Here is a 25,016-nt window from a genome sequence, read left to right on the forward strand (position 1 = left end):
CATATTTATTCTAATCATACTGTGGTCTATAATTGATCCAAATTCAGCATATAGTCATGCTACCACAATAAAAGGAAAGTCAAATTCATAGTTTTCCCAAATGAGTTATCGCAACAAGCTCATGTAATTCACACAATCCTTCAGAATCATTTTATTTAACTTGTTCATCCTTACAGTGTTTTGTCGCATCTTGAAACAAGTCTCTTGTCGAATCACCTGGTTTTGGACATGTACACTCTCACAGAGGTCGAACCGGTCGCATCCCCTGGTCTTGGACATGTACATCCTCATAGAGACTGGACTGACTACATCACCTAGTCTTAGACTTACCCTCACAGAGATCATCCTCTAGGAAAATGTTCCTCGATGGGTTACCTGATCTTGAAAAATTCATCGAGTGAATTCTGATGTCGTACATGCATAAACACAATGGACTGCTCACAAAATCAAATTCCACTATTCGGCACAAGAATGTATAAATTCAATTAACATAAAATTATTGGTCACCTATTTGGGCACCAACACATATCAATTCAGATGACCAATCACAAGGTCATGAGCTACATGTCTAGGCTTGAATATTCAATGGATCACATATTCAAAATAATTGTTGCATATCATTTCTATCTTGGTATAATTCAATCATTTCATGTATGCATCAATCCACATGCATCACATCAGTTATCATCGAATATCACATGTTCATAAATTGAACCACGAAGCATGTGTATATAAAATTAGTAATTCTATGCATGCACAATCGATACATCACACAATTCAAAACATATGTATTCCATAATATGAATCATCTAAACCTCAAGTATATGTAATTTCTATGCATTTTAAGTTATACACACGTAATTTATACATGTATGATAAAAAAAAATCGTAAATATACGTAAAAGCTCATACACATAGGTAAAGGTTGTAGTACATGTCAAAAGCATATACTATATGTTGAAAGCTCATAATATCGGTCAAAAGCTCATAATACAGGTTGAAATCTCATAATATAAGTTAAAAGCTCGTAATATATGTTAAAAGCTCGTAATACATGTTAAAAGCCCATAATATCGGTTGAGAGCTCATAATACAGGTTGAAAGCTCATAATACAGGTTGAAAGTCTATAATACAAGTCAAAAGCTCATAATACAGGTTGAAAACTCGTAATACATGTTAAAAGCCCGTAATACAGATTAAAAGCCTGTAATACAGGTTAAAGCTTATAATACAGATAGAAAGTCCATAATACAGGTTAAAAAAGTTTGAAAGATCATAATACAAGTCATGTGAATAAGCTATTATTTTCTGCATTGTGAAGTACATGCAATAATACACGTAAACCAAGGTACGCGAATAACTTATTTATTTTATGCATAGAGAAAGAACATAAGCACACACCAAATATATTTTTCTAGAAACAAATAATAGCATATTTTCTAGGGAAATACAAACATACGAGGTATTTTCCAATGAAATTCATTATATATATATATATATATATATATATATATTCTTGATATATATATTTCCATAAATATATATATTTTTTCCATGTATTTTACATGCAAAAATATATATTATTTTTTATTGCATATCGAACACATGTGAGGTTATCGGAACATAAAGAAATGATATGTGAGTACAAGTGCAACAAGAATATGAATTTAACATTGAACTACGAGCATTTGGTATAGGAACCTACCCTATAGAGTGTATCGACAAAAGAGAAAATTCTCAAAATATCCTAGGAGAATTTTTCTCAAAATGTTTATTTCTGACGATCCTTACATATGTGTAAGTACGTTGATGGAGGTGGAATTGATTTACATGAACCGAGACAAAGCCAAATGGGTCAACTAGGGGGATGGACCGGCACTACAAGAAAAATGTTAATTAGCGACGGAAATTTGCGACGGATTTTTTCCGTCGCAAATTAGCGACAGATTAGCTAGAGAAAACTTTCTTAATGAATCCGTCGCTAAGTAGCGACGGATTAGCGATGAAAGTTGTTTCATCGCTAATCCGTCGCTAATTAGCGACGAATTAACGACAACAAATATTTCGTCGCTAATTCTCAATACAAGAAAAACATTTTAGCGAGGGATTTAGCGAGGGAAAATTTCCGTCGCTAATCCGTCGCTAATTAGCGACGGATTAGCGACGGAAAATTTCCGTCGCTAATCCGTCGCTAATTTTCGATTTAAACCAAGCGCGAAATTTTCCCTCTCTCCCTGTTTGAAATTTAAATCGACCGCGCTCGATTTAAATCGACCGCGCTCGATTTAAACCGAGCGACGTCGGAGAGCTTATTGGAGAGCATGTACATGAGAGTGGAGGACGGTGACGCCGGAGGACAGTCGGCGAACGCTGGAGGACGTCGGCGCCGGTTGACGGAGGACGACAATGCCGATTCACGGAGGACGGCGACGCCGGAGGACGGTCGGCAATCGCTGGATGATGTCGGCGCCGGTTCACGGAGGACAACAACGTCGATTCACGGAGGACGGTCGGCGATCGCTGGAGGACGTTGGCGCCGGTTCATGGAGGACGATGACGCCGGTCCACAGAGGATGACAGCGACGCCGGTTCACGGAAGATGACGGTGCCAGTTCATGGAGGACGGCGACGCCGGAGAGCACCGGTTCATGGAGGACGGCGACGCCGGTTCGCGATGAGGCAGAGCGATCGTTATGTGCATGCAATGCCTGTCGGGTGCGGTATAAGTCCGGCTTAGTGCTGCCGGAATACCGCCCGACAAGGATCAATTTTTTTTTATTTTTTTTTAAAAATTTAGCGACAGATTAGCGACGGATAATGTCCGTCGCTAATCTGTCGCAAATTAGCGACGGAATTAACGACAGATAATTTTTTTCGCTAATTAGCGAGCAAAAAATCGCGATGGCCTCTATCCATCGCTAATCCGTCGCTAAGCCGTCGCTAAACAGTTTAGCGACGGCTTAGTGACGGATTAGCGATGGATAGAGGCCGTCGCTAATCCACGGTTTTCTTGTAGTGCGGGTTAGGCTAGAGGAGACCGAACCAGGTTAGGCTGGATTAGGCTAGAGGGGACCAAACCGAATTAGGCTAGAGGGGGTGGAAACCACCAAAATGGTGGTGTAGCTAGGAGACATGGAAGAGAGGGAATAAGGCTAGAAAGAGTGAAGGCTCTCTATTTATAGGGGAGGAGAGGAGCTTTGGTGTTGCCAAGCGGCAACACAAAGCCATACAAGTGTTAAATTGTTTAATACTTGTTAATTCTTTGCAAATTCATGGGTTGAAACCATGGGATGTAAGGGGAGGAGATTTGGATATGAGTTTGGGGTGAGACCTAGGTCTGATCTAATATAAGAATTCAACTAAACCTAGTTCTGGTTTGGTTGGATTTCAACTCCTAGTTGGCATCTAGTTCTTATAAACTAGTTCCCTATATTTTAGTTAATTTTTAATTAAATTTAAAATAATAAATTTATTTATAAAAAAATATTTTGTACAAGTCATAAATGTTTATGGAGCCTGGTCAACCAAGGTATGGATAACCATGACTCTCAGGTCACCACGAACCCCGACTTTCAACCAAAAATTATTAATATACCCTTGAACTTGTCAGGCATATTTTGAGCTCATACAAAATCCAATTTTAATGAAATTACTTCCGTTTTCTTCAAAATTTTGATGCAAACACAATCGTGTATTAAAAAATCATAAAATAAGTAATAAAAAATGTCCAAAACATAGATATTATAATCGATCAGAAATACTAAAAAAATACTGATTATTGTAACGTGGATTCTTGATCCTATGCCGGTTTGATATATGGCATGAGAACCCATTTTTTCTAATTCACAAGAAGATCATAACGGTCTGCAAATGAGTGAGAGGAGGACCTAGTAGTAACTGATGTAATGAAATTCTCATACACGAGAGGAAGCTCGTTGAGGGCTATTTGGACTAGATTATCATCATCGACATGATGGTTGGCAGTCGCGAGAGAATCAATAAGAAAATTGAATTGATCAAAATATAATGTTCTCTTTTTTTATAAACAGAAGATCTTTCTTTATGATCATGAATCTTAACGGAGACTGTGATATGTAGGACTTCTCAAGCAAGTTCCATGCTTCTTGTGCAGACCTGGATCACATGATTTAACCTAGAACGGGTTTGAAAATGGTCGCTTTGATCCAGCTAAGAGATAGCTGATCAGAATGATGTCATGCATAAAATTCAGGATTTGTTGCTTGCCTGTCTCCTTTAGTAGCTGGAAGAAACTGGATGTGTTGTAGGAAGGACTCGTCGACGAATTAATTTGAGCAAGTTCTGAATGAGCATTTTCGACTCCAGCTGAGACCTCCAAAGAAGATAATTTTTTCGGTTCAGTTTGATTGAAACCAAGCTTGCTATGGCATTCCATTGAGTCGCTAGAACATTGGAGCCCATTGAAGAACTCGCTAGAGCTTTTCAACTCTAATACCATGAAAGAGAAATAAAAACAGTAAAGAACTCTCAAGACTCACTTGTACATCGTGAGATAAGAGACAATAACATATATTGAATGTCAAGGATGCATCTTTTGGATAGACATAATAATACATGAAAATGATAAAAGATTATAAAAAAACATATCTGTCAAAAATAGATTACAAATGTGACTACAAATGTGGAAACGTTGATTCAAATGAGATCATATTCCTTTTCGTTTTTTGATAATGTGTTGGGTTGGTTGCAACTCATGAGTCAAGATTCCTTTCTTCATTTTTCTTATCCAGTTGGATAGAGTCCAACTTCCATGTTGGATGCAGTTCTGTTTTCTTAACATCTTTATCTTTCAAAGAGAGAAAACATCTATTAGGCAACACAATACCAAAGCCTTTTAATCTTTCTTGAGTAAGAAGTTTATCGTGACTAGCCAAATATATAACTAGGGGTGGCAATCGGGTCGGGTTGGCGGGTCAGCATACCTCAACCCGAACCCGACCCGTTTATTAAACGGGTCAGCTGTGGCAAACACGAACCCGACCCGTTTAATAAACGGGTAACCCGACACGACCCGCCAACCCATTTAATAAATGGGTCGGGTCGGGTAAACGGGTTTTCAGGTTCGCGGGTCAGGTTGGCGGGTCGGGTTGACGGGTCGGGTTGGCGGGTTGGCGGGTTGACCCACCCGCCTAACCCGTTTATTAAACGGGTCAGCCGGGTTGGCGGGTTGGCATACCCCCAACCCGAACCCGACCTGTTTAATAAACGGGTTATGCGGGTCGACCCGTTTATTAAACGGGTTGGCTTAAGCCCAACCCAAACCCGCCTAAGAGGCGGGTTGGCGGGTCGGGTTGGCGGGTCGTGTCAGAAATTGCCACCCCTATATATAACCCAAGAAGCCTTAGCAGTGATTTTCTTGGACCACACAATCCCATACTAATAATACGTAGAGGCGTCTTCTCAAACTACATCCCAAATTTCTTTATGACAAACTTTCACAGTACATTTAGAGTCATTCGAGCAAAGACAAAATTGGGCCACATGCTTTCAAAACCTGTGAAAGGAACATGACACTCCACATAAAGATCTAAGTCTTTCTTGACTACCCACTGGTTGATGTCTAGCCTAAGAAATGGTCGACCAGCCAAAAAATAATAATTTAAAAAAAAAATGAAATGCTGCTTGCCATTTTTTTACTACCCACTGGTTGGGTAGCGAGAAAATGGTCAGGATTGCTCTATCCAGAGAGAGCAAAACCATCCCAACCATTTTTTGACTAGTGGGTAGCTAGAAAATGGTGACACAACCCAAAAACTAAAAAAAGGTAAAAAAAACATAGAAATATAGTTGGACATCAATTTCTTTTTTAAAAGTGGCCTGAATCTAACCAGTTCCGTCTAGTGATCAACCAAGATATGGTCAAAATGTCATCGCTTACATGACAATGCCAATTCATCCGTTGGAATGGCTAGATTCACGTTTGACTAGGTAAAAGACTTTGGGGTGTTACTAAGAAGAGGGGGGAGTGAAGGTCGTGACCCCCATAACTCCCAGAGCAAAAGGACCTAAGAGTTTTATCCATCAACCAACTACTGTGTGTCGCCCCAAGGGGGGTGGCGTAGTGGGGTGGGGCCTTGGCTGCTAGTCGGGTAGTCAAGGTTAGATTTCATGGGCGTCCCTTCTCTACGCAAACCAATGTGTAGCATAGGCCTCGAAGGCAAGGGTCCTAGTCTCAGAGTTTTACATTGTTGGTTTGACGATCATAGGTATGGCAGGCTAAGCCAGCATAATCAAGTCTTCATGCTAGGTGTAAAAGAATGATAGCAACAGGAAAAACCTGCTTTCTTTCACACATATTTTGTTAATGTAGGATTGGTTAAATAATGATATGGTAACTAAATGTTACCCAGTTTACAAGGCTAAAAATAATACGTAAGTTACAACTACAAACTAGGAAACATTCATTGTGTTTCCTGCTTACATGATAACTGATAGCTATTTTTCAGGAGGAAGTTAAATTAATAGCTATATTAGAGGGATCGACCAACACAATCTAAGGGGCCGATCAGGATAATTGTGATTACTCCAAGATTTATCCTGGAGGATTATCTTTTGGAGTTATCAATTCATTTGACGAGTTGGTGCTTATCTTATCACACCCCTTTAAGCTCAACCGGGGGGGAGTGGTGAATTGCGCAAATGAAAGTGGTTTGGTTAGTCCATCCGCAAGTTGGTCATGAGAAGAGATGAACTAAATTTAAAGATGGCCTTTGCGGACGTGGTCATGAACAAAGTGAGAGTCAATTTCAACAATCATGGTCTAAGCATGAAAAACAAGACTGGCAACAAGCTAGAGAGCACTGATATTGTCACACCATAACACAGGTGGTGCACGAGGAGGAAATCCAAGTTCATGGAGGAGAGAGTGCAACCAAAGTAGATTGGAAGCAATGTAGACCAGGGATTTGTATTCAGCCTCTGTACTAGAGTGAGGCTATCTTTTACTTGTGGGATCACCAAAAAATTAGACCAAGGAAAACTATAAAGCCTATGGTAGATTTTTTATCATCAGGACAACCAGCTCAGTCTACATCCGAGTAGGTGCTCAACTGAAGAGAAGATGATGATTGAAGTAACAGCCATGATGCAAAGTTTCCTTCAAGTAGCATAAAATTATTTTGAATGTAGACCAGTGAGTACCAGTTGGTTAATGCATGTACTGACATACCTTATTGACAACAAATGTTATGTCGGGATGTGTAAGAGAGATATTTCAAGCCACCGACAATGTTGAGATATAATGTGGGATCTTGGAACAAAGTCAATCCAGCTTTGGATAACTTGGAGTGGGAACTCATGGGAGTATAAGCAGGTTTGACGTCAACCATGCAAGCTCTCTGAAGCAGATTAAGAGTGTATAATCGTCGAGAGAGAGTCATGCCAGTGGAAGAATATAATACCTCAATGCCAAGAAAGTAACTTAACCACCCAAGATCTCTGATAAAAAGTCCATGCCAAGATTGGAAAGCAGGCGAGTGGTCTTCGTTGAGGAGTTGCCAGTGATTATGATGTCATCCACATAAACTAATATATAGATGATGAGACCACCCTATTGAAAAATAAACAGAGAAGCGTGTCATTGGGAAATAACGAAGCCATGAGAGACCAAATACGAGCTTAGACGTTGGTACTAGGCCCGTGGAGCCTGCTTGAGACCATAGACAATGCGATCAAGCTTGCAAACATGATGAGGAAATTATGGATTCACAAAACCAAGTAGTTGGCTTATGTAAACATCTTTATCTAAAAATTCATTGAGAAAGGCATTATTAAAATCCAGCTGATGAATATGCCACTTAAAAGAAACAACAAGAGACAAAACAATCCGAATTGTGCTGGGTTTTAATGACGAGACTATATGTCTTAAAGAAATTAACCCTTTCCTCCTGGCGAAAGCCTTTGGCCACAAGGCGAGCCTTATAACGGGCAATAGAACCATCTGCATGTCTTTTAATGCAGTATAAGTTGACAACATTCAACTGGGGTTGTGGTGGGACAAGATGCTAGGTGCGATTATGTAAGCGGGCAATATATTCATCCTCCATGGCAGAACACCAATGTTGATACTTGATGGTCTGCTTGTAGGTGGTAGGCTTAGTCTCTAGAAGTCGAGCATTGAAAGTAGTGTAGGCAATGAGGTACAAAGATGCAAAGAAGGATTTGGGTTTAAGCGAACCCATCATAGAATGGGTCACCATTTGATGAATATGATCAGGTGGATGGTCGATAGTGGGTGCGGATGCAGAATGGACAGGCTCAAAAAGAGGCATCAATGGGCCAGGTGAGACAAGCACAGGTGTAGGCGAATCAAGTAGGTAATGAGTAGTGGGACCAGGTGCGGGAGACTCTGGGGATGAGTGTAGAACAGGCTGGTCAAATGCAGGGTCGGTAGCGGATGATGTGGGGATGACATCAGAGGAGGAAAAATGATTTACAGAGACCATCATGAGAGAAATGACCCACCGTGCGAGATCAGGCTCAGATACAGGAGACGAAAGGCATGGTGTAGTAGAGAGGGACTTATCACAGTACACATGATGAGTGACATAGGTGCGAGAGGTTTGAAGATGAAAGCAAATATAGCCTTTATGTCCGGGGGGATGGGGTAACCTAGGAAAATACAGGATTTGGTTTTCAGTTGGAACTTAGTGAAGTTGTATGGGGTAACTAGAGGATAACATATACACCCGAATACCTGAAGATAATGATAGTCAAGTGACTAGTTTAGGAGAAGTTCATAGAGAGATTTACGTTTAAGTACTAGGGTGGGTAGGCGGTTGATAATATAGATCGTTGTTCGAAAGGCATCAACCCAAAATTCATAAGATAAAGTGGTGCCGCTTAATAAACTGAGACCTGTTTCCACAATATGCCTATGCTTCCGCTCAACCAGCCCATTTTGCTAGGGCGTGTGAGGACATGAGAAGTGATAAAATATACCATTGCATTTAAGATAGTTCTCGAACTCACCACTTGTAAATTCACCGTCATTGTCTAATTGAAAAGATTTAATACTAAACCCAATTTGTTTTTCCATAATATATTTGAAACTTTTGAAACAGTCAAATACTTGAGATTTGTTTTCAAAGGAAAGAGCCACAAAAAATGACTAAAATCATCAACGATTAACAAGTAGAATTAAAAACCTTCACGAGAGATGATGGGAGCTGGTCCTCAGACGTCGGCATGCAATAGTTGAAGAGGTTGTGAAGTACATGATAAGGAATGTCCAAACGGAAGTTTACGGGCCTTTCCAACAAGATAGTGTTAACAAACCTTTGTACTCTTAACATTATTAAAGGAAATAACATTATTAGTTTTAAGAAAAGAAACAATCTTCTTATTTGCGTGCCTGAGACACTGATGCCATTGATCAAATGTATGCATAGGTTGCCATCATCGAAGTGCCACTCACTTTAATTGGATAGAGTCTCGTGTTGGTTTTCGATCCCTGAAGACGAATCTTGTCTGTCTGGTGATCCTTGATAATAAGTTCAAACGGTCAAGCACGTGAAGGACATTTTTTAAATCAAATGTAGGGCCTATAGAAGATAAAACAAAATCACCTACGTGAGAAATAGGTAATGGCTTATCATTCCCGATCATGATAGATTTGCTTCCTTGATAAGATGATTTATTGATGAACTGTTGGTCATCCATAGTTAGATGATTGATTGCACCGGTGTTAGGATACCAATGATCATCAATAGTTTGTTGTAATGACATAACAGAAAACACCTTGAGAATATCCCAGTAGTTTTTCGTAGTATTGACAGGTGACAGGGCCTCGTTGATTGTTTTGATTAGTGAGAGATTGATTGGAGTTTCTTGAAGGACCCTGGCCTTGACCCCGACCTTGATTTTAATGATTCCTATAGAATCCATGCCCGCGACCTCTTCCTCGAGAGGTCGTAAAGGCAGTTTGAGAGGACTCTTGGTTATCTACCTGTTTGGGCACGATGACTCACTTTTCTTGATTAATCAGGAGATTATACAGATCAACAAAAGAGTGGCGAGTGACTCCGGTGGTGATTGAAGTAACAAAGCTCTCGTATTCAATGGGCAAACCATCGAGAATGATTTGCACGAGATCAATGTCAACAACTGGATTATTTGCAGCAGTTAGGGAATCAACCAGAAATTTGATTTTGTTTAGATAGGTGTCTATGTCCATGCTTTATTTCTTTATGAAGGTAAGATCCTTCTTTAGGATCATAATCCTCAGTGGCGATTGAGAACTGTGGGATTTCTCTAGCACGACTGAGGCTTCTCGTACTGTTTTGGTTCTCATAATTTGACTAAGCACGAATTAAAAAATTGTGGCTTTTATCTAACTTAAGGCAAGTTGGTCAGACTTGTGCTACATATCGAAGGCAAAATTTGCTTCTCGCTTTTCGCCTTCTGTGAGGACGAATTCAAGTGGTTCAGGAGAGGAGCCATCAACAAACCTGAGAAGATCTTGCCTCATCATAACTGATTCTAATTGAGATCTCCAGATAAAGTAGTTTTCTCTGTTAAACTTGAATGACACAAGACTTGCGACGATGTTCCACTAGGTTGCAACAATACTGGAAGCTATTGAAATACTCAAAGGAGCTTCGTGCTCTGATACCATGAAAGAATGATAACAACAGAAAAAACCTGTTTTTCTCTCACACATATTTTGTGAGTACAAGATTAATTAAATAATGATATGGAATGTTGCCTAATTTACAAGGCTAAAGATAATACTTAAGTTACAACTACAAAATAAAAAATGTTCATTGTGTTTCATGCTTACATAATAATTGATATTTACTTTTAAAAAAGAAGTTAAAACAATCACATTAGAGAGATCGACCAACACAATCTCAGGGGCCATCAGGATAACTGTCAAGATTTATCCTAAAGGATTATCATTTGGACTTATTGATTCATTGGATGAGCTGATGCTTATCTTATCGTGGCGTTGTATAAATTAAAAAAAAAAAACAGCTGTATCGTGATGGGGGTTTCAAAATTGACTTGGCTAAAAAAAAGGTAGCATATAAATACGAACATACATAAACGATTATCGCTTTATCTATTGAGGTTAGAGCTGTCAATGCGTTGTGTTTGACTTAGACTCAATACGTGCCAAAATATATAAGGTTGGGGTTTGGTGATAAAGAATGAGCTTCGATTAAAAACTGGTTCAAATCCAAGGAGTCCTATTTGGTATGGTTTCTGAAATTTCATGCGAGACTGGTTTTAAGACCATGATTTTTTAATATAAAAAAGGTTTATCGCAGAAGAAACCTAAGCGGATCCGGGTCCAGACCAGGTACCCATATATCAAAGTCAGATCTGAATTCGGACTCACCTGGGTCCAAACCAGATCCGCCCCATCGACAACCTAATCGAGTCTACCAACGTGTCCGTGTCCCTGTGATATGACTTTTGGATTGTTGGTTCGGTTCCGGGTAAGTACATGCATATCCGATCCGTTACATCACGTGGTGAGGGCAAGAACAGCAGTGATGATGATGTTTGTTTGCGGGCGACGAACGGGGACGGCAGATTCTGCCTTCTTCACCCCTTACAAAAGCGAAGAAGCGGCCCAGAGAGAGAGAGAGAGAGAGAGAGAGAGAGAGAGAGACGATGCTGCTGAGCCACCCTTCCCCATGGACGACGACATGCGGAGGATCGTCGAAGTGGCTCAGAGCCTTTCCGTGCTCGTTCGAATCTGTGGCCCCGTATGCTCTTCTCCTTATCCTTCTTTCCCAGAGAATTTTAGGTGGTGTTTGAGGATACACCCAATTGTTCTGGAGTCGATGCTTGGATGAGTTGGGATTTTGGGAGTCCATATCTCAACTTATCCAAGCTCGTTCGACCCAAAAAGAGAAAGATGGGAACTATTTTTTCCCAGAGAATTCAGGTGGTGTTTGAGGATACACCCACTTAGCCAAGAGTCAATAGTTGGATAAGATGGTATTTTGGGAGGCAATATCGCAACTTATCCAAGTAAATTGGACCCAAAAGGAAAGAAAGACGGGAACTGTTGTTTCCCAGAGGATTCAGGGTGTGATTGAGGATACACCCACTCATTCAAGAGTCGATGCTTGGATAAGTTGGTATTTGTGAGGCAACATCTCAACTTATTCAAGCAAGTTCGACCCAAAAAGAAAGAAAGAAGGGAACTGTTTTTTCCCAGAATATTCAGGGGGTGTTTGGATGCACCAACTTATCCACGGATCGATACTTGGATAAATTAGGATTTTGGGAGGCAAAATCTCAACTTATCTAAGTGAATTCGACCCGAAAAGAAAGAAAGAAGGGAACTATTTTTCCCAGAAATTCAGGGGGTGTTTGGATGCACCCACTTATCCAGGAATCGATGCTTGGATAAATTAGGATTTTGGGAGGCAATATCTCAACTTACCCAAGTAAATTTGACCCAAAAAGAAAGAAGGGAGCTATATTTTCCCAGAAAATTGAGTTTTTTTTTTATGCACTCACTTATCCACGAATTGGTACTTGGATAAATTAGGATTTTGGGAGGCAATATCTCAATTTATCCAAGTAAGTTCGACTCCCTAAGGGAAAAAAGAAAGAAAGGCAGGAACTATCTCTCCCTTCCACTATATAGTTTTTGCGATGAACGGAATACCGGTTGAACCTCATTCATATGAAAGAACGAGGATGGTGAGTTGAAGAAAGGAACGAAAGGGTAGAAAAATATGAGAAATTTAAAGGGATTCGTGGTTGGGGTTCTGCAATGTAAGTTTTCTATTCAGTGTGGATGGATAAAAGATCTCCCCATGTTATACTATTAATCCTCGACGATGAATTGATTTGATCGATAAGATGCCTTTATTCATGGAATTATAATTTGATTCAGTGTCTTCCTGATTCAATCACTCCAATTTCATTGAATTTTAACATTATGAAGAAGGATTTATCATCTCGTTGGGATTAAATCCCTAACAAAATGAAATTCAATTGTGAGATTAATGGCTTTTTTTTTTTGGGCGTTTCAGGATCCAAGGGGTCGCAAAATGCAGGGCCATGCCTTCTATCATGCAGAGTGAGTACTCTCATCATGGTTTCTCTTCACTAATTATGGTTTCTTCTTCTTTGGCTTTTGATAATAGGTGAGTAGGTGTAGTTTCTCTATTTTGAGGACTTTAGATGGTGGGTAGTGTTTGAGACAGATTCTGATGCAGTCATGTTCCTTTGACAATCTGCCACTTTTCTCTATTTTAAAAGTTATTTGCACTTTTGGTGGTCTGATCGAAGTTCAAGGACACTGGTTTTAATTGTGTAGTTCTTGTATTGTTGGATAGTTGAAGAAGCTCATTGTCTTATGCAGCTCTGGAAAGACGACGGTATCGGCATCAGGGCTTCTGTTGCCTGACTCCTTTGCAAACCAGTTCCCAATTGAGCACTTAATTAGGCGTGGAGGAAAGAATCCACCCATGTCGGCACTGGTTGTTACCATCGCATCCTTGGTGGAACCTTTTCTTTCCAGTGGGAAACAACATCTTCATATTGAATCACAGGTCCAATAGAGCTCTTTGCTTTTCTATTTTAGGAGTTTATTGTTTTGATTGTGGAGAATTAGTTAATTGATATCTTTAATTATTGCAGGGATTACCACAATTGATTCCTGGTGCACAAATTGATGTGCTTACCGAGGTAGACGATTGTTTATGCAAACCTATATTCTCTTCATCTTTGATTCTGTGCAAGAATTTCTCCCTTTCTTAATTTGATTAGAAGCTCCAATTTGAAAGCTAAGAGTGGTTTTCCAGACCAGAGGGAAAACATCAGACAAGCATGGTGGTACTATGGATTATGATGATCCATCCTGGCTACCAGCAGAGCTTCTTATGTTGGTACGTTCTCAAACGATTTTGATAAGGTATTTTATTTTATTTGTGTTGTTATGCTAATAGAATTAGGATCTTACATTAATCTTTCATGGAATTATGATTCGTTTATGGTGCAAAATGCTACAATTAGAGTGTATTTGAAGGCATCAGTTATAAAAAAAACTTGGGACAATTTGCCAACTTGTGTGCTATATAATGTAATTTCCCAATGTGTCCTACTTTTCTGGGTAAGTGGGTACATCCAAAACACCCCTTTAACATTCAAAATTTGTTAAACTCATCACTTTTTACGGCTGATTTTGTTTGATGTTGTTGTGGATATCTTTCTGGTCTTAGTTCATTTCATTTTTTTTGTCAAGTAAGCTTCCTTGAGAACCTGCCTAGAAAACTTCATTGACAAGATATGCATGAGTGACATGGTGAATTTGACCCAAGCTCATCATAGTTTGTCTATTCTTAATTGTGAAGGTACCGTGGCGTGTATTTTATTGGATCTAAACATGTTTTTTATATACTTATAGATGGATGTTCCAGCATCATCTATTGCACTTACTTCCCTACTAAAAGGACATGGTGGTCATTCTGTGGATGGTTCTTGGGAGGTGGGTTGGTCCTTGGTTTCATCAAAGAATGTTCCACAATCAAATATCCATTCCCTGCAAGTTCAGGTTGGCCCTTCAACTGTGTAACTAAATTTCTAGTTGTCCTTTTATATTTATATCACTTGCATACAGGTTGTGTTTCACTTTTTTATTGGCCAAGACTTGGTATTTGAGTTCTAGCTTGTTTCTGTCCCATCCAAATACCTTCCAAGACCTCTTCTTTCAATAATGATCTTTATAAGCATGGCCTAAAAAGCATAATTGGTCCCATCTAACTTCACTGGAATCAGTTGGACCGAATCACCTTTGTCCAGAATCACCTTTGTCCATAATGCACTCCTATGCTATCGACTTGACTACTACAGTTGACCTACAGGCTGCTACTAGAAAATAGTTGCCACTCCGTAAAATAATAACTTTCAAAGCATGCACAAAATAGTAAGGAGACATCCTTCAGCATTCCTCTACAAAAAACAACATTAAAGTAACCAATCTCAAGCAATAATAAGCCCAAATCTGTTCAGGAATAACTAAGTTCCAAATCATTTGAAAAGTTCCCTTGTAAAACAGAAAATCTTAGAAAATTTTGTATGATTCCAAATCATGTGAGAGTTGTTTCTGAAATCCTCTTTGTGAGTGTCCTTGTGAATGAAAAACAATCCAATTTGATATCTCGAAGTATTCTTCCAGGCATCCTAAATGAGAAAGAATCCAACTTGATATCTCTAGGTATTCTTCCAGGCATCCTAAAAGTTGCTAATGAAACTCTATTACAAAGATAAACAACAGACTTGATGACCACAAATAAAAGGATAAAGAAAAGACAAAATATATCTTAACTCGTACCCATGTGACTATTAAATGTCAAAGAGAATGTAAAAGATGAAAATGCCCTCATGCACTGCACTGCACATAAAAACAACTATATGTGGTGCTATTTTGACATTTTTCATTCAAACAATGTAGGCTAGGTTGGATAGGTTCTTTTAGTCCTCAAAAGTCAAAAAGTTTTTAATATTAATAAATGAAAATTATTTGGCAACTTATAACCAAGCAAAATTTTTTGTCAAATGTCTAAGTCTTAAACAAGGGGGAAAGAAGCCTTTTGACAAAAGTAAGAAGCCACAGGGATATCCCCTCTTTTGTTGCCTTGAAAAGGCGAATATGGTTTCTACTTCTTCCAAACTACCTTGGTGCTAGGGTCTCAAAAACTAGCAAATGAGGGTGTCAGCAACCCATGACTCAGCATGTGTAACCTACTTGGTAGTGGATTAGATGGGTTAATGTGGTAACTCTGATCACATCTAACATGTGGGTGCAAAGAGTATTCCTCCACTTTTTCCCACTAATAAAGTTGCAACCAACAATGTGGTTTGTGCATTCATGATATATTAAATTAGCTCCTATGTAAATGATGTCTTTGTTGTCGTAAAACATCTAAATAGGGAGCTTTAGATTAACTCCAAATTCCTCAAAAATAATTTAATTTCATTCCTTCACGTGTCATGTACTATGGCTCTATATTTTGTCTTGAAACCAAATTTTGCATCTATTGTTTTATTTTTAAATTTAATGTTGGAAATAGCTAATAGATGTCTAACTTTGGTTTCTTTCAGGATGAAAATAGAGCTGCATATTATTCGCAAGAGAGTCAAAGTGTGAGAGGCATAGACAGTGCAAATGTGGCCATATCAACTATGAAACTTGCTTTTCTTAGACTTACTGGGATAGACACCAAGGCAAAACTTTGTCTATTACTCTTCTCAGTCACTGGGTTCTGAATTCAACAGGACACCTTGATAAACTGTCAACAGTTTGGTTTCAGGATCGACCACATGTCAAGATTTCACTGAGTAATAAAAGAGGTGATATTCTTCTGGCAATGGGCTCACCATTTGGAATACTCTCACCATTACACTTCTTTAATAGGTAATGTAGCTCATCGGCTATTGTGCTTGTGTGGGCATTTTTTGAACTGCTATTGGATTGATTAATCCAATCATACATGCCTTTTTGTTTTTAAAAAACTGATTATGCATATGAAACTGATGTCTGTTTGATTATCATTGTAAACAAAAGTTAGTACATAAATTTGCATAACCCACACTCTGAAGGGTCATCTGTACATGAGTTTCTGGGTGACAGGAGCACCAAAACAAAATTTTCATGATATGTTGTAGGGCTGACCATGCTCATGACAATTTATATATTGTACTAGATTACATTATTTGAAACTTTGGCTTTAGACGCCAGCATACGTCTGGTGTGGTTATCTCCACAGTTGTGTCTGCTTGAAGAGCATGGCCAATGGAAATTTGAAATTCAAGTTAGTTTCTTCTTCAATTGGATATGTGCATTTGTTTCAAACACTAGTCATCTTTCTGTACAAACTCAAGTGTCCTTGCGTGCAGCGGAAGAGGATTCTGCGCAAGGGGTTTCCACAGAGTCTTCTCCCACTGAAATGGAGGGGGGCAGGGTTACATTGAAAAGGGCCCTTTCTTTCTACATGGGTAGAGAGGGCAGCGTTTGCATTGCCGCAGTGGGGCCCATGAAATGCAATGATTTTCGTGCATTTCCGCAGAAACCTGAGGGTTTCCGCAGTAGGCAAATGCACCCAAAATATCTATCCTGGAAACAGTTGGCATCAATTTATAGGTTCATTACTGGGGTCAGTTTGATTTACAGATTTCATATTCTAGTAGCTATTATCAGGTCTTGATGTGGAATTCATTCCTAGCTTTTTCTACTTTTAACCAGTGTCTCTGTGGGTGTGGTTGCGAATTGTTGTCCGTCAGTTGCTTCACGCAGCTCACTGCTGATGGCTGATATAAGATGCCTGCCTGGTGTGAGCAATGTCACAAAGTTAAGAATTCTGATTCAGGTTTCTTTTGCCATTCTACCGGTTTCATGTTTCTCTTTTGACGATGTCCAGGGATGGAAGGTGGTCCAGTTTTTGGTAAGCATGCTTGTCTTGTTGGTATTCTAGCCAGACCCCTAAGACAACGTGCTGGAGGGACAGAAATTCAGGTAAGGCACTTACAAAGTTGGCCAGTTCATTTTTTATGCACTTTGATGAAGACAAACTTTTCTGTTCACAGCTTGTGCTTCCATGGGATGCCATAGCAGATGGTATAGATGGTCAACTTCAGAACAAATCTACAAGCTTTGATTTGGAGTCGTCTAGGAGTATTGTTTCACATAGTGAACACCAAGCAGCTATTACCAATGACTCTATAATGTTATCGCCAGATGCTTATATTGCAACCAATCCCTCTTTATTTCAACTTCAGAAGGCTGTGGCATCTGTCGTGCTTGTGACTGTTGGAGATGGAACTTGGGCTTCTGGTATTGTTCTCAATTCTGAAGGTCTGATACTTACAAATGCTCACCTTTTAGAGCCATGGAGGTTTAGAGAAGTGCCTCAAGTTAGTGGACCAGTTACAAACAAACTATGGACATTCCCCATTCTTACTGGAACAAAAGAGGCAAGTGATGGCATCGCGAACAATCAGAATTTGCTGCCTGTGTCTGCCAAAGTGCATAGCCCTGGGAATGATGTAATGGCATCTGTGCAAGATCCTATTTACCAGGGTTATGGAAGAATACGTGTTCGGTTGGATCATATCAACCCAAATATATGGTGTGATGCAAGAGCAGTATATCTTTCGAGAGGCCCGTTGGACATTGCCCTGCTACAAATAGATTCTGTTCCAAATAGTATTTGCCCTGTCAATCCAGACGTTGCTTGTCCACAACCTGGATCTAAAGCATTTGTGATAGGACATGGCCTTTTTGGACCTCGATCAAGTGAGTAGTACATCAGATTCATGCCTAGTTCCATGTTAGCCTTTATGTTTTCTTCTTCTCAACTGGAACTTTCTTCTCTTGCATTGACTTGATTGTTCTTCTACTGTTCATCCTATTGCAGACCTCCGTCCATCTGTTAGTTCTGGTGTGGTATCAAGAGTTGTTAAGATGCACGGTCCTCCTAAGGCCTCTGAAACTATGAGCGCTGATATAGAGGGGGAATGTATAGCTGCAATGCTTGAAACGACGGCTGCAGTGCATCCAGGTGGAAGTGGTGGCGGTGTTTTCAATTCTAAAGGACATCTGATTGGGCTTGTGACCAGGTATGGATGAAAGTGTGACCACTGCACAATGACTATCCATCTTTTTGGAAGTGAACACAGCCATTAATCAGTAATTATGTCAGCATTACTGGATATTAAGTGTTACCTTAGTATAATGTTCAGGGTTTAGTTTCCAGGAGAAAGATAAATAGATAATCTGAATAGCTGTTTGCCTCTTGGATGCAGCAATGCAAGGCATAGTGGTGGGACTATAATTCCTCACCTGAACTTCAGTATTCCATGTGCTTCTCTCGAGCTCATCTTCAAGTTTGCATCAGGTAAATAAAAATGGTTTTACACATGCTTTTTTAATTGTAAGTTTGTCACCATTGTTGTCAAGTTAATCACCCCGTAAATTGCCAAGGACGTCAAGTTAATCATTCCGTGAATTGCTGGGTTATTATTTTCATATCTTAAGAAGGTTTGTGGTTGAGAATGTGCTGGGAATCATGCAATGAATTTTTGGCTGGGCATAGATATGCAGGATATGTCAATCTTACAGCCTCTTGAAAAATCAAAGGAACTTGCAGCAGTTTGGTCATTGATGCCTCCAACGAATGCAAGACCTTTACTTCCAGAATCTATATTGGAGAAGAAAGATGGGGAGAAGGGAAGTCGTTTTGCGAAGTTCATCAAGGAAAAACATACTGAGAATTTTCTACAACGTCCTTCAGATGGACAAAAACAGCTTGGTGGAACTTCACATTATTGTAGAGACAGTAAAATGTAACAGTAAAAAACCTGCAAATATTTACAGTGATATTGATTTATATTTATGATTTTTTTTGTAGCAGCAAATTCCTTTTTGGTGGATAACAATGCCCTTACAAGTTTTAAAATTTCAAATGCTACAATCTAGGTCTTCTTAGTTTATAATATATATATATATAGTAACTATTAACTATTAATTTAGATTTGCCAATATCATTTGAAGAGAATTGAAATTGAGGGGAACTTCGTGCTTTGAGATTAGTATGAGTTTTGGTACTAGCAAGAACAGGATATTGTTAACTGTATAACTGGAATTCACGCAGAATGTTGATCCGTTTTACTATGAAAAAAATGTTCTAAATAAGTTGCAACCAAAAAGAAGTTTTCCATTAATAGGCTTATTAGTTAAGTAATCTCAGCTAGATTTCGGCCATCAATGAACTGGTCAAAACTTGAAAGCTGTGCTGATTGGAGTTCGAAAAGGGTTCCAACATTACCAACAAAATCAATATGTTGGATAAGTCGGGATAACAATGAAAGGGAGGAACTCCAGTTATTGGAACAAAATCCAAAGAACTCCATTGTGAAATTAGGAATGAATTTTAATTCCTCTGTTTGGATTGAGTCATTGAAGTGAAGTCCAGACTTGACTTTTATGATTGATGTGTAAATCATTGTCATCAATTGCTTATCATCATCATGGGCTTTTTGATAGTCATCATTGTGATCATGATCATGATAATCATCTTGTTCCTTTTCTTTTCATCATCATTGGTTGCTGTCAACAAGTCTTATTTATCTGATGGAACCTCCCATGCCTGGACCCAACATGGGGATCCAAATAGCTGCTCATGTTATATATAAAAGGTTGGGATACTACTAGTTGATATGGTTTTTGTGTCTGTGACTAGACTATAGTCTGATAAGTTATTTCATTAAGCTGCACCGTACTTATATGTATCTTTTATAAATCAAGGTTGTGCCCAATGAAGGCGAGTGTATTCTTTCCTCATTTGATTAAGATCCAAATTTCACACGTTTTGGGGTTCTCATGATCTGCCTTCAATGATAAAAGACATCTTATCTCTTGTGCCAAATCGTGTGGTTGATGATCTACATTCTTTGTCGTTGGTGCCATAAGAGAACCATGAACAAATGTTTGGACCTCATGTGGACATGGCAGGATATGAGGTGATGTACACCAGTCGGATTCAGGTTGGATGTAGGCAATTACTGAATCTGACCCAATCTGATGTAAATCTATTACCAGATTCACAAAAACTACGCTGCGATCTGTTTTAGTTTAATTTACAAACTATGAAAAATGCAAAAAATTAAATGAAACATAATCAATAATTCATTCATGAACGAGAGGGGGGATTAGTGCAAGATTGCTGCTATTCATCGATGCTGAGTTCCATTCATTTCTTTCTTTTTTTCCCTTGGTGTTTGTGGTTTGTTTCTTCTCCATCAAGTTGGCATTTTGTTTTCTTTTTCTTGGTGGTGGTGTTTTAATTTTCGTGTTCTTTGTCGCGGCGGTATGTACTTTTTTATTCTTTTCTTTTTTTTTTCATGTAAATAGCTGTTGTGAGCCCCGGGGATTGAGGTGGTGGGGGTGGGGCCTTGGCTGCTAGATGGGCAGTCAAGTTCGATTTCCATGGACGTCACCCTTTTGTGCAAGCCAATGTCTAACATAGGCCCCGGGGACAGGGGGTCTTAGCCTCCAAGTTTTATGCAGCCAGCTGGATGACTGTAGGTATGGCAGGCTGAGCCAGCGTGACCAGGTCTTCGTGCCGGGTGTGGTTTCTTTGGGTTATAAATTCAAAAAAATGAATGTTTGTGATGTTGGTCTATGTTTGGAATATGAATGTTATCAAGTCAGCCTATTGAAGAATTGCGGAACAGTTCAATTAAAATCTTTTTCCTCTTCTTTTTGTTTTATCTTCATTAATTATGAGGGTTCAGTTTCACCCCCTATGTCATTGCCCATCTTCATATCTCTCTTAAATCTTATGATGCAAGCTGTTTTGGTCAAATCTGACCTTATATATGGATTTAGCATGGTTGCTTTAATAAAAAATAACTCTTGGATCATATTCTTTTTATGAAGAAAAATAATTTTTTAAATCACAAAATTTCCTATTTTGTCAACCATTGATTTTTTTTAATCATCGAAAATTCCTGCACACAAGTCAGTTTTTGACGGTTTAATGTCAAACTGAAGACAATTATATGACGTGGTATTCAAATCAGCCTACTCCAACTCCTCCAAAATACCCATTGATCTGGTTAAATTTTTTTTTACCTCAGTAAATCTTATATTCACCTATTTTACCTAATTATTAACTACAATAACTCTCAGTTAAGAAACTAGGTGTGGGCAATGGGCCCACCAGCCCGCTAATGGACTGGGCTAACCTAGCTGTCGAGCAGCCCAGTCAAAGCCTGACCCTAAATTGATGGGATGGGTACAGCCCACTTTGGGTAGTTTTGATGCCTCATTCGTTAGACTTTTTTACATTTTTTTAATTTTAAAAAATTAGGTATTTTTGGGGGGCAACAATTTGTTTTCACTTGTCCCCTGTACCATCCCCATCATCATACCCCATATTGGAAACTCACTGATGAAAGTTAATTTTTTATCCAAATTGACCCCAAATATGTGATTTGGTGTACATGGTTCGTTTAATAAATATCAGTATTTGAATCGTCAGAACCCGATCTATGTCTAATGATGATTAAAAAAAATCAACGGCTATAAATAAGTTTTATTTTTTAATTTATAACCTGAAGAAACTACACCCAGCATAAAGACCTGATCGTGCTGGCTCAGCCTAACCATACCTACGGTCATTATGCTGACAACGTAAAACTTCGAGGCTAGGACCCCACCCCCATGACCTACGCTCCGCGTTGGCTTGTGCAGAGGCTCGACCCCTATGAGAATCGAACCTTGACTACCGGTCTAGCAGCCAAGGTCCCACCCCACTACGCCAAACACCCCTTGGGGCTCAGTTAAAATTGATGCTATTCCTGCCAGAGCAGATCCACGGCTATAAATATGTTGATTTAGAAAATCATTTTTTTTGGTAAAAAAATGAAACCAAGGGTTAATTCCTATCAGATAGATCGTGTTGAATTCATTCTTTTCGAGTAACGATTGGAATCAATTAGATCACAAACATATATAGAGGATGAGTGGAACCATCCATGAGGTTCGTTTACAGTGCTGGGTAAAACAGGAGTGGTTCAGGTGATAAGGAGTATCACGATCAGCTTGTCATGAGACAATCAGCACCGTTCATTGCCGTCACCTTTCACCATATACTCTATTAATCAGTGGGACCCACTTTGAACGGAAAATTGGTGACATCACCGGTCTCCGGGCAGTCATTGCTGCAGTGGCGGAGCCAGGGGTGGGCATGGGTGGGCGATCGCCCACCCCAGAATTAGAAACCGAGTCGAAATATGATACGACTCGGGTCTTCTTCTTCATTCCGCACGATTTGGTGGTTGCATTCTTTCCTTGCGAATGCTTGTCGAAGAAGATTAGAGCAGGGTGGTGCAGGAGTGGAGATCAAGCCTCCCTGCGATACAGAGTACCCTATGGCACCTAGACGCAGGAGACGGTGGACATGGGATGGAGCCAGCCGAGGGAGTTGCTCCGCCTCATGCTGTGGCGAGGACCGTCCCCTCCGAGAGGGAGCTGAGGAGGCACCTCCGTTGGAAGACCTTCGGCTTGCTGTTGGATCACCACCGAGAAGGAGGTGGCTCAACTACCGAAACAGGCTTTCGATCTTGATCTATGATCTTCACCACCACGGAGGCTTCGAGCCATTGCGCCACCGATAGAGGTCGATCATCACCACCCGAAGTCTGCCCACCCAACGAAAAACTTCTGGCTCCGCCACTGCATTGCTGGCGAGGCCAATGATTCTGGTGAATCTGCCGATACCGATTCTCAAGTGAATCGTTCTGAATCAGCACAAAAACAATTAAAAAATATGACACATGTTAAAACCATTAAAATAATATTAAAAAACAATTTTGATTATTTTTGTATTTAATTATTAAAAAATAGCCGATTCAGGTTAGTATCGTATCAATTTTCTTCTGATATGATACGAATCGGCCAAGGCTGCACTGATATTGACAACATTGTGGTGATGACGACAAACCAATGTTGTTAAAATCAGTTTGAATCGGCCGATTAAGATCGAATCGACCCTTAGCCGATTCACGTGTTATTTCAATTCATATTTTTAAATATTTTTTAAAAGGTTAAAAAATTGTTTAATATTTTCTAGTATTTTTTGTTGTTTAATGACACGCGTCATCTGATGGTAAAATGTTGATTCACAAACAAATTTATTTGATTCAATTCTTATGTTTTTTATTAAGAAACTAATTCACCTACTGAACCTATTTTAAGAACATTGCCACTAATTTCACCCAAGTGATCTACCGGGCCAATCAGGTGTCTGGTTTTATCCGATATCTTACCAAAATTGACTCAATTTAATAGCATCAGTAAGCCGAAACCATATCTGATTATAATAGGATTCGGGTATGGTTTTCATTTCTTGCTACCGAATTCACAAAATATCTGAATTCGATGGATATTCGAACCCGTTTACATGTACAAAAGTGGATCTGGTATGAGCTTTTCACCATCCGAATTCAAATATGTTTAGCCATCCGATTGGTCAAATATGGTTTTTGCCACATCTGATCCGAATCCAAACCATTTACATCCCTAAGTGTGGCCTAAATAATAAACTAATCCAAGGTGGGTGAGCATGTGTCGTTATGCCTCAATCGATCCGATTTGGGTCAAATAGTTAACTGAATATGAATCCATTCGGTTCAGTTCAATAAAGGAAATAACATCTGTTTAATAATCGGATTTGGATTTGGTACATAATCCAAACTGTATTAGATTATACATAACATATCTTATTAATTGCCGGATCCAACTTTCAGCATTTTTTTTTCATCCCACCAATTCCGAATTTGAATCAGAGTAAGTAATGTCTCATTTGTTGGATTTAGTTTGGCCTCATTTGCTTTGCTGGACAAATGCCAGCCGGATGCGCGTCTGGTTGGAGCAGCTAGTGCAGGTCACCTTGTGTTGGGACGTTGCAGGTTCAAAACCCAATGGTATAGTTGTACAACTGATAGGGGTCTGCCTAACCCAAACTTGTCTTTCAAAAAAAAAATGCCGACCGAATGCGCTAGGTGGTCTCTGTCCAGAACACAAGTTCTCGAACCCAAGGGGACCGACTTTTGCGTCCCACGCTGACACGTTATATCCCATAGCATGGGACGTGCATTGTGCTGTGCTTCCTGTGGTGCCTTGCACGTATGCGCATATCAAACACAGAACTCCTACTTGGGGCTGCTTTGTCCCTGCAGCAGGATTTGTCCAGCACATAAAACATGACCTTAGGGGTGTAAACAAATTGAGTCAAATCAAGTTTTAAGTTGTTCAGGCTTAGTTTATTAGAAAATATCAAATTCAAGCTCGAGCTTGTCTCAATTAAGCCTAGCCTGCCAAGCTTGAGCTTGATTTGGTTTTGTTTGTGAGCCTCGACATGGAGTTTGAGTTTAATTTTGTGCTTATCCTCTTTATTATAGAAGTCGATGATTTTTTTTTTTAAGATAAAAAAAGTATTTGGTT

General features: G+C 39.4%; 1 protein-coding gene across 2 annotated transcripts; it reads left to right on the top strand.

Moving 5' to 3' along the window:
* Positions 1-11,573: 11,573 nt before the first annotated feature.
* DEG15 (protease-like protein) lies at positions 11,574-19,423 on the top strand. Of its 2 annotated transcripts, none has more exons than XM_089980049.1 (14): positions 11,574-11,754; positions 13,039-13,085; positions 13,371-13,560; positions 13,649-13,696; positions 13,813-13,896; positions 14,415-14,561; positions 16,112-16,234; positions 16,321-16,424; positions 17,253-17,338; positions 17,428-17,522; positions 17,594-18,302; positions 18,424-18,625; positions 18,812-18,903; positions 19,102-19,423. In XM_089980049.1, exons 1-14 carry the CDS (start codon positions 11,683-11,685, stop codon positions 19,353-19,355), a joined length of 2,253 nt encoding a protein of 750 aa, XP_089836175.1. In that variant the 5' UTR covers positions 11,574-11,682; the 3' UTR covers positions 19,356-19,423. The 2 variants fall into 2 exon arrangements, with proteins under 2 accessions (XP_089836175.1, XP_089836174.1); XM_089980048.1 differs by having other exon boundaries at positions 11,653-11,754; positions 13,795-13,896.
* The last annotated feature ends 5,593 nt before the right edge of the window (positions 19,424-25,016 follow it).

Source organism: Nuphar pumila, chromosome 11 (assembly GCF_984573655.1).
Source record: "Nuphar pumila chromosome 11, dmNupPumi1.hap1.1, whole genome shotgun sequence".
NCBI lineage: Eukaryota > Viridiplantae > Streptophyta > Magnoliopsida > Nymphaeales > Nymphaeaceae > Nuphar > Nuphar pumila.